This window comes from Barbus barbus, assembly GCF_936440315.1.
Source record: "Barbus barbus genome assembly, chromosome: 29".
In the NCBI taxonomy this organism is placed as follows: Eukaryota; Metazoa; Chordata; class Actinopteri; order Cypriniformes; family Cyprinidae; genus Barbus; species Barbus barbus.
Window position 1 is genome coordinate 24,241,383 of NC_136757.1, and position 18,931 is coordinate 24,260,313.

At 37.4% G+C, this 18,931-nt stretch overlaps 1 protein-coding gene across 2 annotated transcripts in view; it reads right to left on the reverse strand.

Annotated features, from left to right (window-relative positions):
* The window catches only part of LOC306849545 (sarcoplasmic/endoplasmic reticulum calcium ATPase 2-like), a 28,152-nt gene that overhangs the window by 2,136 nt on the left and 7,085 nt on the right, over positions 1–18,931 (reverse strand). For both annotated transcript variants that reach the window (XM_079384663.1, XM_079384662.1), the window contains exons 7-20: positions 10,952–11,032; positions 10,773–10,858; positions 10,196–10,660; positions 7,553–7,641; positions 7,320–7,422; positions 6,469–6,600; positions 6,266–6,385; positions 5,962–6,180; positions 4,259–4,594; positions 3,197–3,417; positions 2,915–3,117; positions 2,687–2,772; positions 1,612–1,745; positions 1,389–1,506 (exon numbers count right to left, since the gene is read on the reverse strand). In XM_079384663.1, the coding sequence (XP_079240789.1) occupies positions 1,389–1,506; positions 1,612–1,745; positions 2,687–2,772; positions 2,915–3,117; positions 3,197–3,417; positions 4,259–4,594; positions 5,962–6,180; positions 6,266–6,385; positions 6,469–6,600; positions 7,320–7,422; positions 7,553–7,641; positions 10,196–10,660; positions 10,773–10,858; positions 10,952–11,032 (2,393 nt within the window). The remainder of the gene's footprint in view (positions 1–1,388; positions 1,507–1,611; positions 1,746–2,686; positions 2,773–2,914; positions 3,118–3,196; positions 3,418–4,258; positions 4,595–5,961; positions 6,181–6,265; positions 6,386–6,468; positions 6,601–7,319; positions 7,423–7,552; positions 7,642–10,195; positions 10,661–10,772; positions 10,859–10,951; positions 11,033–18,931) is intronic.

An 18,931-nucleotide genomic window follows, 5' to 3' on the forward strand; every position in this document is an offset into this window, starting at 1 on the left:
AGGAGTCACAACAAGGCATTCACAGACACCAGTGCACCAAAAGCCTATAGCCTTTAATATTTTATTTAATAAACAATAACAATAATGGTCTTATTTAATAAATAATAACAAACTATAAATAAGCATAAAAGTAAAAAGCAATAACGTCCACACAATTAAAAAAATAAATAAAATGATTTCTCTAGGTAAAAAGTGTTTCTCATAGTATTCAGTATAGATCTTAAAGATATTTAAAAATATTTCTTAAAAAAAATAATAAAAACAAATTATTTTATAGAGATTTTTCTATGTATATATATATATATATATATATCTATCATGATTAGCTGTTCTGTCATAATTTGGTTCAATGTGAAATTATGACAATATAAATATGCGATTAATCATGATTAATTACAGAGAAATGTGTGATTACTTTAAAATCGATTGACAGACAGCACTAATGTTAACCTTTTATAGATTTTAAATTTAAATTTTTAATTTTATAGGTCCCCCAGAAAGAGATCGGGACGGCCCCCACCCCCTTGACCCCCTTCAAATTTTCTGTTAGATAATCCGGCCCTCAAATGAAGCTAATGGAATAGCCCTGCTCTATTTTTTCCGCACACATGTTAGCGAATTAAAGCACACCACATACGTTCTGCAAACTGAGAATGTGTGAAACGGGCGTAACACAATGGACTGCTCTGTTTGCTGAAAACATGCAAAGGACAAGAATCTCAATGTTTTTAGGACAAAAAATGATAAATCAAATGTGTTTGCTGTTTTTTTTCTTGTAAGTAAAGGACAAATGAAAAGCATTGTAAATACGTTTAGTCATTGTAGTTGTAATAAATGCCTTAAAATTGCAAAAAAAAAAAAAAGTTTCATGGCCGGTAAAAAAAAAAAAAACATTTTGGCCAGAAAATTTTATCAGGTAAAAATTGTGGCCAACATGCATTGGGGAAAAACATTTTTCATCATGAGATTTTCTCCCCACTTTCACACTTTCAATTGTTTTACTTCATTGAAAGATTAGAATTTTGTGAATTCTTTTTATGAAAGATCAAATAGATCAATGATGCAGATTTATTTTCACAGCTGCCCGCATTTACTCATATTTACCAAGCGTGCCAATATTAGTGGAGGGCACTGTATATGAAATACCTATTGTATAGTTGACAATAGTTTTCAAAATGAGAAGAAAGCTTGTTAGGATTTTTGTGAAAGTGAACCTGGAGTGCAAACTAGGACTACATTCAGAGACTGTGTGTGGAGCGCTAGTGGAGAACTAAACGTTCCATTATAATATATCTAATTCTATTCTGGACCAAGATTATTTTTCACATACTCTTCTACTTAGAGCACTTGATCTGTAGTGCTAAGATACTTCATGAAGGGTACTGTACCGGCAGCGGCTCTACGTAGAGGATGAGGAAATGCAGAGACATGGAGAGGCAGATGGCTCCCAGCAGCCAGATATTCTCCCAGGGAGGCATGCGCACCAGAGACTGATTCTCCGACAGACTGCAAGAGGAAGAACGACACGTTTTCTTGGGTTCAACACCAGCACAACGCTTGTTTTAATCACTGTCATGTGTGAGTTTGTATGTGAGGTGGATGCTGGCTGACCTGTTGAGGGCGTTACACATCTCGATGGTGACCAGCACAGACAGGGCCATGGTCATGGGGTAGGGAGACTCGAACACGTGGCACTCCAGATCCTGGAAGTCAGGATTATCAGGAGAACACTGCAGGAAATGACTCTGAGAGGCAGAGCGAGAAACAGATGCTTAGATACAACATTATTAAAGTATATAAATAAATTATATGTAACAACAATTTTCATTGTATAATAAAACTGTATTCAATATTTTTTTCACACACGTACTGTGTATATTTATTACGTCTATATAAATCCACACATACATGTATTTAAGAAAAATATGGTATATATATATATATATATATATATATATATTATTTTTGGGTAAATATCTAAATGTTGTAAATAAGTAATATATTCTTATTAAATACATAAACTTATGCATACACCAAAATGTATGTGTACAAATGTAATATATGAAAAGTGTACAAAAAATGTATGAAAATTAACAAATATATAAATCATATTTTTGATACATATAATATTGATCCAAATTAGACAGCAAAGATGTTTACATTGCAAAAAAAATTATATTTCATATAAATGCTGATCTTTTAGAACTTTCTATTTTTTCCTTCCTAGGAAAAAAAAAAAACAAACAAAAAAAACGTTATCACCGTTTTCACAAAAACACTCAGAAGCACAACTGGTTTTGAAAAATTATAATAAAAATAAAAAAAATGCTTCAGTATCAAATCATCATATTAGAATGATTTGTGAAGGATCATGTGACTAAAGACTGCAGTAACGATGCTGAAAATTTAGCTTTGCATCACAGTGTAATTATAAACAATGGTATAATTTATTCCTATTTTGTGTTATTATTTTGTATTCTATTGTTTTTTAGATTTCAGCACAATATTTTGGATACTTAATTTGTCAAAGCTGGGTCAGTTTTTTTAAATTGTTTAAAATGTCAAAAATCTTTCAGGCATTCCAAATGTTTTAAAAATGATGACAAATCAGACTTTGTGCGAACTGGCCTTAAGGCTGTAGATTTAGACACAGGACATTTCTTTAAAAACAGAGAGATATATATACCAGCTGGTAAAGTGTGATCATTGGACCATCATCAGCAGAAATGAACCACCAGGCTGCAGATCCTACAGTCGCAGCACCCACATAAACTGAGAAACACAACACACCAGATAACAAGAGTTAACACATCCAGTATTGCTGGTCTGTTATTAGATGACAAGCTAGAAAAATTTACACAAGCTAACTTCTAAATCACAGCCACAGGCTACATTAGTCATGTTTGGGACTCACAGCCGATGGCCAAGTATCTGAAAAAGAGCCATCCAGAGATGAGCGGCTCCTTGGCATTGCGGGGGGGTTTGTTCATGATGTCCAGGTCAGGAGGGTTGAAGCCCAGAGCGGTGGCGGGAAGACCGTCAGTCACCAGGTTCACCCACAGCAGCTGGACAGGGATAAGGGCCTCAGGGAAACCCAATGCAGCAGTGAGAAAGATACTGCGGAGGAGTCCAACATACTGTATCAGCAACAGACAAAACCAAGCGAAACAGAACTGAAAACCACAACCGGACTGACCAGACGACCTCGCCCACGTTGGAGGAGATGAGGTAGCGGATAAACTGCTTCATGTTGTTGTAGATAGCTCTGCCTTCCTCAACGGCGGCCACAATGGTGGCAAAGTTGTCATCAGCGAGGACCATCTCCGAGGCTGTCTTGGCCACGGCAGTGCCAGAGCCCATGGCGATGCCAATCTCTGCCTTTTTCAGGGCAGGGGCATCGTTCACGCCATCTCCTGTCTGCAGAGACACAACCGCTCAGCCAATCAGGACAATCAAACGTGGTTAAGCTATATCCCTTAAAGGGATAGTTCATCCAAAAATGAAGATTCAGTCATTAATTACTCACCCTCATGTCGTCTTAAACCTGTAAGACCTTCGTTCATCTTCGGAACACAAATTAAGATATTTTTCTGACCTTCCGTTAACAGCAATGCAACTGAAATGTTCCCAGACCCAGAAACGTAGTTAGGACATCATTAAAATAGTCCATGTGACATCAGTGGTTCAACCATAAAGCTACGAGAATACTATTTGTGCTCAAAGAACATAAAATAAGGGCTTTCTTCAACAGTTTCTTCTCTGTCAGTCTTCGACACACATTCATGACAGTATCATGACGCATATGTGTGCATTCCTCTGCTTGTAAACAAGGCGCAGTTCATGCATCTTCTATGTCAGAACGCAGACTCCTGCATCAGCAGCACCACACGCATGCGTCGTGTTGCTCTCGTGAACACGTGTCAAAGTCTGACATGGAAGAGAAGAAACTGTTGAATAAAATCATTGTTTATTTCTTGGAGCATAAAAAGTATTCTTGTAGCTTCACAAAATTACGGTTGAACCACTGATGTCACATGGACTCTTTAATGATGTCCTTAATACCTTTCTGTGCCTTGACCGTGGTAGTTCCCTTGCTGCCTATGGAGGGTCAGAAAGCTCTCGGATTTCATCCAAATACCTTAATTTGTGTTCTGAAGATGAATGAAGATCTTGAGGGTTTGGAACGACATGAGGGTGAGTAATGCCAAAATTTAAATTTTTGGGTGAACTATCCCCTTTACACTCTATGGCTGCCTACCATGGCAGTGATCTCATCAAAGCCCTGCAGGAACTCCACAATCTTGGACTTGTGTGAAGGCTCGACACGTGCGAAGCAGCGGGCAGAAATGACGGCCTCGCGCTGGGCGTGAGGTGAAAGGTCGTCGAATTCGCGACCGGTGAAGGCCATGCGGTCGACGTCATCGTCCTCTGAGAAGATGCCGATGCGTCTGCAGATGGCCACGGCCGTGCCTTTGTTGTCGCCGGTGATCATGATGACCCGGATGCCGGCGCGGCGGCAGAGCTTGATGGAAGCTGCCACTTCCGTACGAGGAGGATCCAGCATACCCACGCAGCCCACGAATGTCAGATCCGACTGGCAGATGGAGAGGAGAGGAAAGTTTAGAAAAAATTTAGCAGGTGTCTTTTCACAGTGTATAACTGTTGGTAAAACGCTAACTGGCTAGATGGAGACAGCTAGCTAGACATAAAGATGCTTTATTAGATACTGTGGATAAATACATTTCTACATAGCTAGATAGTTAAATACTTCAATAGATAGCTAACTAGTTGGATAAAGAGTTTACTAGATAGAAAGCTAGTGATGCTGGATGTTATTACCTAAAGAAATACTTTATTAGATAGCAGGATCAAAATGATTGTTTAGACAACTAACTAGCAAGACAGTAAAAATTATTAGACAGTATTATATTAGACAGGATGCTAGAAAGACAAAAAGATAATTAATTAGATATGCAGATACACATTACTAAATAGATAATAGTTACATATTCTATAACTAACTAGCAAGATGCCCTTATGAAATTTAACCATGTTTTTTTTTTGTGGTAAATGTGTAGTAACCATGTTTTTTGGCATATTTATTACCATTTTTACAAGCACAGTTTTACTACAGATATTATGGTTAAACTATGGTTAGTGTATCAAAAACATGGTTAATTTTCTTAAGGGTATATTGTTTAAACAATTAACTAACTATATGGATTAACTAATAGTTAATAACTAATAGTTTATTAGATGGCAAACTCCCAAAAAACGTTATTAGAGAGCGAGACGTTAATACATTTGAAAATAGATTTATTTATATAGCTAGTTAGCTGTCTAAATTATCCAACTGTTATTTTATAAGATATCAAAAAGCTAGCCAGACAAAGATATTAGAAGGCTAGATAAGTTATTAGATAGCTAACTAGCAATTCGATTGCTAACTAGCTAGATAAATAAACACTTTATTAGTTAACTAGTCTGATAAATAGCCTATTAGATGGGAAGCTCTTGAAATATTTAGTAGATAGCTAGATGTTAAATAGTTTAGATAGATGGCTGAACAGTTTAATAGATAGTAATCTGCTTCGATGCAAAGAAACCTTTTCAATTACGTTAACTATTAGACAACTATGTACCTAGATAGATACTTTGTTAGATAGCGAATTAGCTGGATTAAAAATTGGTTTATTAGGTAAGTAGCTAGCTAGCAGATAGCTAACAAAGTGCAAAGACACTTATTAAAGAGTTAGATGTTATTAGATCTAAAACGTATCTAAGTAAAATGGAAAAATACTTTATTAGATGGCTAACTAGCTAAATGAATAAATAGTTTATGATCAGCAAACTCAAATTACACTTGATTAGATACTAGACAGCGGACTATTTGAAAAAACACTTTATTCTAGCGCTGTGAGCATGACACTAAGACTGACATAGTTTCAGTAACTCAGTCACCTCATACTCTGCAAAGCTGGCCGTTTCTGTCAGGATCATCTGATCTTTCTTCAGTGGACTATCGCGGGTGGCCAGTGCCAGGCAGCGCAGGGTATCACGGCCAGTGCCGTAATCTTTGATCACAGACATGATCTTATCCTTGATGCCTTGAGTCAGGGGAACCCTGGATCCACCCACACGTACATACGTGCACCTGTCGATTACACCCTCTGGAGCTCCCTGTAGAAGACACTCCAGTTGATCAATCTGAAAAACTCTGCAATACAACAACTTAGTAATTCACAAACCAGTATCCAGTTAGCACCTTGACAAACATCTTAGCGGAAGAGGATTTGGCCTTGTTGGGGGAACAATACACAGACATGGACTTCCTGTCTCTGGAGAACTCCAGGGTGAACTCCTTCTTCATCAGCTGCTTGATCACCTATACATACGCACACAATGAGTTATTACATCATGATTAAACAAGAACTTGCATAAATATTTACTAATCGTCTAAATATTTACAGAGTTGCAGGCGTTGGCTCTCTCGATCTTAGACAGGCTCCTGACGTCAGTGTCAAAAACGTTCATCTTTTCCACCAGGCAGGTCAGAGCCGTCTCCGTGGCTTCTCCAACCTTCTCATAAACGCCTTTAGACTGAAAGAGAGATAGCATTTGTCATTTAGGTGCATCCTCCATGCATGGAACTAAACTTCTTCTAAAGCTTTTCATTCTGACTGTTCTATTGTCAACAAACATGGTTAGAGATGCAATCAAATTAAGATCATTTTCCCAAGAATGATTAATTAATATCTTCACATTAAACATTAAAACATGACACTGGCCAGAGATATTCACGATGACGACATCGTGACTAGTGTTCAAAAAAAAAAAAAAAAAAAATTCATATTTTATTTGTTATTTTTTTAAAGAAATTAAATACTTTATGTAGCATAGATGCGTTAAATTGAGCAAAAGTATTAGTTACAAAAAATTATATTTCAAATAAATGCTGTTCTTTTGAATCCTGAAAAAAGTTTTCCATTAAAATATTAAGCAGCACAATGGTTTTTTAACATTGATAATAATTAGAAATGTTTCTTTAGCAGCAAATTCAAAGCATATTCTGAAGGATCATGTGAACACTGAAGTCTGGAGTAATGATGCTGAAAAGTCAGCTTTGCATCACAGGAATAAATTACATTTTAAAATATATTACAATAGAAAATACACATTTTTTAAATATATAACACACTTTTTTTTCTGGAATCACTTTGAGAATATCAGTTTCATAAATATCAATTTTGATAAATATAAAGTGATGGACACTTTTGCTTATATCATCCAGGCTAAGAAAGGACAAATAGTAAACATACCTCATTAAAATCCAGGGACGAATCATTACACAAGGCACAGATGGTCGCCAGCTCCACCAACCCATCATACTGGGAGGATTTCACCAGTCTGTTATCAAGGAATCTGAGCAACCAAACAAAATGATCAATAAACCACCTACTAAAACAGAAGCTGACAGAAAATGTGAAATCACAGGCTGCATCAGTTTGACGGCAGTACTACAAGTAAATGAGAGCAGAGACAGAAAACTCACACGTCTCCTTCAGGAGCATATGTGGAGCCAGAGATGGTGAATTCAGTGAGTGAGCAGTTCTCCCCCTCAGCCCTGTCTATGATGAACATCTAAAAGACAGACACAATTTTAAAGGAATATTTTGTCATTTATTTGTCGCCATGTAGTTCAGAACTTATATATTTATAAAAAAAATAACAGAATTTTGGGTGAACTGCTCCTTTAAGATACCAATTGTTAACTGAATGTGTCAGTGTGCCATCCGTCTAGATGGAATTTGTTGGAAAGTTAAGTGACAGAAGATGGCAGCATAAGCAAGTATTAGCATAAGAAGATTATATGTATGCAATGACTCAGGGTGCCGTAATTCTATCCTGTGTGTTATTATGTTTAGATAAACACAGAAACTGGAAGAACAGTAAGCACACAGAGACAAAACTATGCTTAGCTTATAGGGAAGGTTGTGGAACAATGGATTGTGTTGCAGACTTCAAGTTCAAAGTACGCTAACATACGATAGAGAGAAAGAAAAAAAAAAAAAAAAAACCTCATAATTTGGACACTACAGTTATCTATCACTGAGCTCATTCCTGCATTTCTGCAGAGCGAGCAGCTCAGTCCGATGACCGATATCTTTATCAGAGCAGTTCAGGAAGCTGCACCAATACACCTCTCCAGAGAATGACCGAGGATTTTTAACGGACCAAAAAAAAACTCAGAATAAACAGATCTCCTGACTGAATACTGAGGGAAATATGCAGGAGGACAAAGATGGAGTGCAATCAGCTTGTGTTTACCAACATATTCCAAGTTTCCAGTGACAAGCAATTTCTTCCATCTGCATTTATCTTTAGTTTAACTGAATTATCATTTATCTAAAGTTTAACCCTTTGGGGTCGGCTGTATCGCCGGCGATACGAACTCGGTTTTTTTAAGATAAGTGCAAAAGACTAAAAATGCCCTGTTGATTTTGGTCACACAAATAAGTGTTATACATCAATCAAAACTGTTAAGTGTCTACTTTTTTTTTTTTTGAGTACACTCACGATTACAACAAAACTTTGTGGTTTTGGGGAAAAAAGAAAACAAACAGGGTGCGCTATCTGTCTTCTCATATTTACTTTTTTTTTTTTTTAGCACACCAGGGTGACTAGGAGCTTAAAATTGTCCAGCCATGACTTCCTGTTTCACAGGATTATAAATATGAGGGACACAAAGGCCAAATTCTCTTAACTGTCCATCACAAGGAGTAAAACCAAAGAATATATATCTGATGTGCAGAACATGATTGAGCTTCACAAAATAGAAAGTGGCTGTAAGAAAACAGCTAAAGCATTGAAAATCCCCATTAGCATTTTCCTGAAGAGAAGAACTAACCTGGAGCTGGTAATCTAAAGGATCTGGAGTGATTCTGGATATAGGAATGCTCTCTGACCTCTTGTCAGGTGTTCTCCAATTTCAGCAGGCATGATACAGGGTTCCTGCACATCTTCCATTTCAAAATTCCATACTTTTCCAAACCTCTCAGTAGATTTTCCGACCATATTAAACATAAATGCTTCATACAGTACTATTTTCAGCTTTATTTTTGGTATATATTACAGCCATCTGTGAATATTTTCAGGGGTTTTTTTACATTGTTTTTCTCTAAATGACTTTTGCATGCACACAAGAAACTATTTGCCAAGTTCAAGGGTCTATAAAAAAAAAAAAAAAAAAAAAAAAAAAAAAAAAGAGACCGGTATTGTAAAACTCTGTTCAAAATGTGACTTTCGTTATGGCAGTGTGTCATATTTCAAGGCCTTAGGTCTCTTTAATGCAAGACACCACACCGCTAAATGGGCTGATGGCACAATAGGTGGCTAATTGTCCTATATGCTAAGTTTAATGGTTTCTCGTGCACACATAAAAGTCTTATTATTCTATTTTTGCAAAGATCCTCGAGGCTATATCATACGGTACTAGGAATATCGTGAGAAGAAACCCAAAATATTTTGCAGAATTAAAAAGTGCACCTTGAATTCATTCAGTCGTGTTTGACAATCACTAAAGAATCACTAAACAGCTGCCATGAAAACACTTCTTGTATGATAAACTTATTTTCATTAAAATTCTTAATTTTTTTATTATAAAAAAACTAAATTAAAAGTCTGGAAATACAAATCTCTTTCCTTATTCTGCTTTCTTTTTTTCCCCATACTTTTCCAAACCGCGGAACCCTGATTATAGGAGAAAACTCAGAGCTGTTATCTTGGGAAAAGGACATGAGGAATTTTGTGAATTTTTTTAATGAAAGAGCAAAAGGATAAACAATGCAGATGTATTTTCACATCCACTTTTGCTCATATTTACCACGGGTGCCATGCCACTATTAGTATACATCTTATATTGTTTAATATTTTTTTGAGATTGTCATTTGTATGTAATTTTATACACACACACACATATATATATAGACTTTTGTGGTTTTTAGTTTTGAGCTCAAATATGTTAGTGTACTCCTAAAGTAAAAGTCACTCGTATATGTCTGATATATGCTACTAAAATTTTCAATATTTTTCTTCCAGGAAAACAGACAAATTTGTATGTTTCGTGGAGTTATTAAGTGCATTTAAACTTCTGTACAAAGGCAAGGCTGACTAAACTGTTAAAGAAAGGGCTCACCCTGCAGACGGACATCTGGTTGGTGGTGAGGGTGCCGGTTTTGTCAGAGCAGATGACAGAAGTACAACCCAGCGTCTCCACAGAGGGCAGAGAGCGGACGATGGCGTTTTTCTTGGCCATACGGCGGGTGCCGAGAGCCAGGCAGGTGGTGATGACAGCAGGAAGACCTTCAGGGATGGCGGCCACGGCTAGAGCGACGGCAATCTTGAAGTAGTAAACGGCTCCACGGATCCAGGAGCCGCCGTGGACAGGGTCGTTGAAGTGGCCGATGTTGATGATCCACACAGCGATGCAGATGAGAGAGATGACTTTGGAGAGCTGCTCACCGAACTCATCCAGCTTCTGTTGCAGGGGCGTCCTCTCCTGCTCTGTGGAGGCCATCTCGTCACGGATTTTACCGATCTCTGTGTTCACGCCTGTGGCCACCACCACACCTATGGCTTTTCCCGCAGCAATGTTGGTTCCCTGAAATCCGAGCATTCAAATGAACAGGAAAAAAAATTAGTTTTTTTTTTTTTTTTACACCAAAATGTTTTAAAGTGTGAGCTAAAGTTCAGCTGAAGTCTAATTTTCTTACAGAGAACAACATGTTCTTCTTGTCCTGATTGACGGCACGGGGATCTGGCACGGGGTCGGTGTGCTTAATGACAGAGACAGACTCGCCTGCAACATGAGCAAATTAATAGTAAAATCCACGGCTAAGATACTTGACAAATACACACAATACACATACAAATGAACCAAATGCTTTGTTACCTGTCAGGATAGACTGGTCCACTCTGAGCGTGGTGGACTTAATAGCACAGAGACGGATATCGGCAGGTACCTTGTCGCCCACTAGGAGGAGAAGGGGAAAAAAACAAGGCATTTAGAACAAATAAGTCTAATCTTCAGCTTCATAGCACAGTAAAAATTGCAAATAAATGCACAAACAATACGAAGCACAAAATACTCCTTACACAAAACTACATGCAAATCAGTGGGGTCCAAAATTGTTTTTAACAATAATGACCGCCAATGACAACTACCACAAACAACAGAAGGTTTTCAGTGACAAGCCATTTTTCCATCCACATTGAGCTTTAATAAAAAGGAACTAACATTTTAATCAAAATAAAATTTATATTGTGATATCCCTTACCAAATCAGGTTTTGATTTAATTAAATATGTATATGTGCAGCACGTTTCAGAGCAAAGTTGTTTATTTACACTTGATCCGGTGTTTTCAGCATTAACAATTTGAAAAATGAAGCATTTTTAAACCCGTTTTCAAAAAATCCTCACATGTTCAGCTTCATAGCGGAGTTAAAATTGCTAATAATTGCACAGATAAAATACAATAAAATAAAAAGTACTCTTTACACAACAAACCATATGCAAATCAATGAGGTCTAGTGTTGTTTTGAACCACAATGACCGCCATATAAACAAATTTTAATATTCTTCAAATTATTTTCATACAAATAAATGTCATACAAGTTTTGACTGACATGAGGGTGAGTAAATGATACATTTTGGGTGATCTATCCATTTATATAGACCCATAGGTTAAAAAAAACAAACCTCTTTGCAAGTAATTCTGGCTAATTTAACTGTCCTTAACAGTAAAACGTGTACCTTTATGCATTATAAAAAGGTACTAAAGTTACACAATATCAGTGCAGAAATAATATTTTTTACAAATCAAAAGTTTCTTCTATGATCATACTATACCTCAAAACTGTGTATTGTAGTTTGTTTGGTTGTTTTTTGGCTTGAATATTTTAACACAGCATGTAATGTTGCATCTGTTATCCGCATATTGCAGAGAACACCGTGTTATGCAGAAAGCATAAATGTCTTCTGAAATCTTTTCCTGACTGATGAACATGCTAGGCAAGATCAAATTATGATCTTTAATTAATCAAATCCACTAGTCCCTTAAGTGAATAAAATGACTTAAAGGACTTAAAAAGAGAACCAGCAAGAGAAAGAGAGAGCGTGTTCGCTCATCGAGAACAAAGTCATGTAAGCACATCTGCACCCTTGAGGGCGAGAGAAGAAAATAGCATGGGGAGCAACAATGCACCGCGCCAAAAATGGAGAAACTATTTTGATATGTTCGGCGATGTGCTGATCAGGTTTAAACACAGAGGCATGACAGCAGCTGCCCCTGCGTTCGACAGGAAGTGTGACGTAGGTTAACATCCCCCAAGCTGTCAATAAACTGGGAGGTGTTACACTCTCCATGCATTCATAACTTATAACAATGGTGTTCAAGAGCACCTTTGAGGAGTATGTTTGTGATAAAGGCCACACTTAGCTGGATAAAGTGTCTATTCGCTGATCTGTCCATGTTAAACATTAACATATCCATCAGTGAAAGTCCAGGGAATCTGCTCAGCCAGCATGTGGAGTGTGGCAGTTTGAGAAAAGGCAGGGCATGATAACAATGGATGCTGCGTGGCCTTGGCACCGATCATCACACATGTGCATGCAACAGGATCTCTACGCTGTGGATTAACAAGCTGTGCTTTTGCCATGACTTGTGAGGAGCTACGGTGACAAGGTCACACACACACACACACACACGAGACAGTGATGGCTTTTCTCAGAAAGACTTATGGAGCTCAATTGCAACTTTTAGCCACCTAAATAGGGAACAAATGTACACAATGAAATCCAGTTCCCAGAAGGTCACCCAGCTCTGTTCACTGGCAACAAGAAAACGAACAAGATCAGCCAACAAGTACTCTCTAGTAGGAATGGACACTCGATGTGAGGATGATGTTGTCTTATGGACAAACCGTGATTTGGAGGAGGAGAAGTGTAGATGATGCTACAGATAACTGCTCATAAGTTGGTGTTAACGCAAACGGGGTTGGGAAAAGTCAGAATTATCTGCCTTCAACAGAAGATATAAATAAAAGCAAATATCTACATGAATCATAATAAATAATTACATCAATGTTTTTAATTACGTAACTATAAATTAATAAATGAACAGACAAATGAATGAATTAAATAATAAAAATAAATACATGTAATTATGTAATGTATTTATTTAATATAAAAATATTTAATTATATAAAAATTACAAAACAATTCCACATAAGGAATATAATAAAATAAATAGCATAAATACATGTATTTCTTTATGTAATATTTACATATTTAATTATATAAAAATAAATACAAACAAATAAATGACAAATAATTACACATTAAATAAATATGTAATTTTATTTGCGTATTTAAGTGAAATATTTAAATTACATAAAATAAATAAATGCAAACAAATGACAAATGCTAAACAATTATAGGGATGTGCAACAGCGAGCGAGTACTGTCGGCCGTGACAGCGATGATCGATCATGAAAACGATGATCGTGGGGGAAAAAAAATAAAATCTCTGATTGGTTATAACAGCACTTTGGGTGGCACCCTGAGCTCGCATTGTTTAGCTTGCAAGAGCATGCGGTTCAAAGTATAGACATGAGAAGAGAGAGAAGCTTGGCTTTGAAGTCACGTAGTGATGTCTGGGTTAGTTACATGCATATCTGATTAATCTAATATAGGATGCGTCGGGATATTAACATTTATTTATATGCTGAATGCGCTGCATATTACCAGTGTTTAGTTTCATGCTCAAATGCAATGCCCGATATTGACCGAGTTATTTGAGATGGTCATATTGCTTTTAGATGTTTCTTTTTCAAAAATACTGATCCTATAATAATGCATGCAGCAGTGATATTGTTTCCTCATATTTGCTCAACAATAGGCATACTTCAATTTAAAATTGTTTTCGTACTGCGTATGGCTTCGAAAACACGCAGGCGATTTTAGGAATCACTTGATATAGATGAAAATATAGCACAAATCTGCCATAAGCATTATAATGAGAACTTTATAGAATGTGAAATCTATAGTGAATTCTGTCCTTGCCTGTATTTCAGCGAGCCGTTGACGGCTGGTCTCTCTCGTGCTATAGTGCGTAACTTAAAGTTCGCTGGCATATGCATCCTTTTGTGCAGATACAAGTTGTAATGTTACGTTTGTTATGTATCCAAGTTATCGGATTAATATCATATGAAGTGTCATAGAACGGGTTTCAGTTTATTGGCATAAAGTCAGCTTCAACTCAGGCAGCTATTCTTTTTTAGATGCTTCTTTTTTTAATAACATTGCTGCATCATAATCTAACATCTAATCGTGTTCATGTTTTCATGTCATTTTTGTTTTTAACATTCATTTTCATAACGGTCTTCAGATATTTTCATTATCTCCATTACGGCCATCAGTTAAATGAATCTCAATTCATTTTAATTCTACTTTTCACATTTGAATCATCTGCATCTTGATTACTACTTCAACTAAAGTTTAATTAAAATTCAGGAACTGAAAGAATATAAAAGGCTTCTCGATGCAGTTTTGAATGCTTCACAATGCACACCCCGAATGAAACCGCGGATTAGATGGAGAGGAGCGCAAGACTTTTTTTTTTAAGTTAAAAGGTCCATACTTCAAATTACATGGACACGTTTCAATGAGATGCTTAATTGTGCTGCTGACTAATGCAGACCCGTACCACAAGGTGAGAATGACGTGTCTATTCAATTTCGCTCTAGCTGAGAGCTGATTCATGACTTAAGAGAGGCCCAATGGCACAATTCACAAGTGCGTCAACGCTTTCCAGAACATAGCAGCATTTATCAGTGTGCACATACAAAAAGCCCCAGCGATGAGCTATTTCAGGCGTATCTGGCCTCCAGGTAGAAGAGTGACCTCCGAAACCCTGAGTTGTTGGAGTTATCTATCCGCCCACTGTACACACACAGCCTCCTCAACGGCCCTCGAAGAGCACGAAGAGCCCAGAACAAGCCCAGCAAAAGGGCCCTACACAACACCCACACAAGGACTCACCACATATTCAGCTCAATACTGAACTACTAATGGAGCGTTCAATATCAAGAAAGAACACAGTGGAAAGGAAGATGCAGCATATACATGCATTCCAGCTGTCATATCATAAGTACTTTATCTTAAAATACCTTCAGCATGCACCAATCAGCAGGATAAAATAGCTCACACCTAACCCTCTGCGGGAGGAGGCTGGAGGACAGAAAGCAGAACGTTTTCGTGGTTTATGCTTCCATCAGTCCCCCAGCAACACATTCACAGCTTTCATTCTTCTGCTCTTTATAGCAACTCAGGACGCAGGGGTCAAACAAACATGCCTGCTCTTTTTACTTGCCACATGTCATCACAGTATAGTCATCAGATTGGCAGGGAACTGTTGAATGGTGAGGGTCTCGAGGTTATTGGGTCAAACTTAAAAATGACTAGTGGTCAATCGATATATTACCAAGGCCGATATATCGGCCGATATTTGACATTTTAAATATCGGAGATAAGTTTTTGTGTTTGGCCGATGTGTTCGATGTGGGACTTTTCAAAATAACCTGTATCAGTCATAAAAAGGCAATTTCCTCAATTTCTAATTTACAAATCATTGGTTTTGTGCATGCTTAGCCACTCAGAAGTGTGGTGAGGATTACTGGACACCTGTTCCACCTATTTATCACTGGTAAATAGCAATAGCTAGTATTTCTTTTACTCTCATTCATATTAACTCAGCCATTCGTGGATCCTTGCTGACAGGCCGGGCGCATCAAACACCTGGCGGGCCCCGCCACTTGCCACGAGGCTCCTCGGTGATAGGCGATGGTTACCAGGTCTAGCAGAATGTTGCATGCCACCCTGGGTGCTTGAATTCCCAAAGCACGCAGTGTGCTGATGGGTAAGGCCAACGTGAAAGCGGCTGCATTAGGGGAAAGAGGGGTGGGACACCATGGGCACTTCCCTATAAGGTCATTTCTCTGAGTGAACAATAGGAACAGCTGTTAGAGCTAGACCCCTTCCACTTGACAATAAGGCTGCATACACACTTCAAACAAATAGCATTGGTTAAAAAATATTGTTCTTTCCTCAGATGATCAGCAATACATAAAAATTACTGATCTTTGAAGAATGGAGCAATGTTTAAAAAACATGTTTGGCTAGACAAGGTCTTTCTGTTTGATGTTGTTAAAGACAACATAATCATGTGGCTTGATGGGTGTTTGGGCAGAATAAAATTCAATAAAACCTCTATAAAAAAAAAATATTAATATACATTAAGTAATAAATAACTAAAAGTTTGAAATAAAGAAAAGAAAATCCATAAAACATTTCATGCATTCCCGGGAGTCGAACCCATAATCTTGCTGTTGTTAGTGCCATCAAGTTGGATCGATGGGCAAGTAAATAAAGTAATAGAAAAAAAAGGTAATAAAAATAAAAAAGTAATAAATAAAGAGACGCAACTATGCATCCAAAGCTGACTGAAACTCGATCCAAATATGTTACAATTCAAATTGGTTGAGATGTTAAATTAATCACGATACAATTAGAGATAGAAGTTTATATGAATGAATCTCTTAAGGGAACTGTCTTTAGAAAAGTTTAGATGGTATTTTCTTTTCATCTTGTCTCTGTATAACGCATATTAAAATAGTGTAACGCTGTATCGCTGCCGTTCCATAAGCGCCACCTGCTGGCAGAGAGTGAATCTATATTCTCATTCAGCACGTCTGCTGTTTTGGTTTTGTTCAGATGTTTTATGTAGTTCCACAAAGCTAAAGTCAAACCATTTTGTTTTTGCTTCAAATTTCGAAATTTTACAATCTAATTTAGATTAAAAACTGCTCTTTGTTTGGATCGTGGTTAAAATGCAGTGGTTGCTACTAATTATGAATGCAAAGAGCACAGGCAAAGCCTTCGTTTGTTTAAATTAAGAGATTTCTTCCATTTGTGTTATTTATTTGATTTGGGGTTCGTTTTAAAATTAGTTTTGTCAGTTGACATTTCAATTTCACAAAGAAATGTACAGCATTTTGTCCAAGGAATAATAAAAGGACACCTTTTCATTTATAACTTGTCTTAAATCTTTTGTAACAAAAAAAAAAAAAATGTATAAAAAAAAAAATTGTTAAATATTGTGGGGGGGGGGGGGGGCACAATTACCAATATAGAATATAACAGCCAAACAAAATCCAACTTTAGAAGTACACAATAGCACGTTGATGGCCTTAAAGCTATAAAGACATGGATTAAAGTAAAAAAACAAATACATTTCTCAAAAGTCAAATTTAGATTTCTTAGAGTCTTAAAGGAGATTCTTGCAAGGCTGATGAAATTGCTGCATTTATTATTGAAAAACCATTGCATTTAAAATGCCCAAATACCATATCCTTACATCAGGCATTCCTGAAAGATTACACCTGAGTTTGTCTTATACACCAAAGCACCTTAATTTGGAATATCAAAGAGCGTTGTAAGTTATGCTAATTAAAGCATCAGATGTGCGCTGAGAGAACAATGAGGTGGCCCACATGCTGAGCTCGGCCCTGCGTGGAACTGATAGGCTGTCAGGTTGCCGCTGGCAGCATTTGTAATTCTGTTCACGACTAAACCGGTTACAGTCCCAGAGTCCTCTGCAGCGGGTGTGCTGAGCCGAGGCTCGGACTGCGTCATGCTCACAACCCACAGCAGGAGCAGAGACAGAGATTCAGAGACAGAGAGAAAGACCACAGGAAAGCACTTTAAACGATCAGCACAGATGTCAAACTACGAAATGCTCTCCAGATTCAGCCAAAAAGCTCCAGGTGACCCGCTCTTCCTAAATTAATCACATCCAGACAGTGTCGGTCAGGCAAATGTTATCACTTCTCTATCTGCAAAAATGCATGAGACATTGTGCGAAATTGCAGAACTACAAAACAAATGTGGTCAATTTATCCACGTTCAGGCCTAAGCACTAGCCCCAAAACAGCACTATTCCATCAATGACCTCTCCAAGGTGACACTGCAGTCTGTCTGGATCATATCTGACGTCACGGGCTGCAATTCTGTGGGACGATACAGAAGGGGTGGGTGGTGGGTTCCGGGGCCGACACCCGTCATCTGCACCATTGTCAATGCGAGTTATTAAACCATTCCATAATCTGAACAGCCTATCAGTGCTAAATTAAACATCTACCACTATGCACAAAACATACAGCACTGGTTCTATTGCAAAGAGTTAAAGGTTAAAACATTATGCCAGTTCTTTCATGTATCAAATGATCACATCCATCCTAAAAAGATGAACCCATGAAGATGCTTTCATGCTTTAACATCACAGGCTCAGTCTTCAAAAACACATATTAATGCTAGAAGCAGGGGCATAAGCATGCTTATGATTCGATTTGATCCTAAATGTGATGGTGAAAAAATTGAGATTTATAAAAGGCAGGACTGCGTGACTTTTTAAAATAAAACTATAGGTGTGATGTGACTTAGTGCTATGATAAATCGCGAAGACTGCAGTTTCATTAAATTTGTAATGAGAAGTGATTATAAACCGACTTTAAAGCCAGCATGAAACAGAAGTTGCATTTGTCTTTTCTTCTTTACGACATATGAAACAACTTCTTGAAAGGAATGTAGGGTGGGATTTAATTTGGTCCATTGGGATGGGAATTGATTGGATCGTTGTTGCTTGCTACTGCTGCAATCTCATGTGAGTGACAGGTTGTCCCGCTCTCAGGGTCAATCGGTCATCAGGGAATGGAAGAGATGTTGTTGCAAGAGGGAGGGGAAGTTATTTTTATTATGCAAGTAAAGAAGGTGACAATATTTACATGTGCCAAACTGTAGAAACACTTGGACAA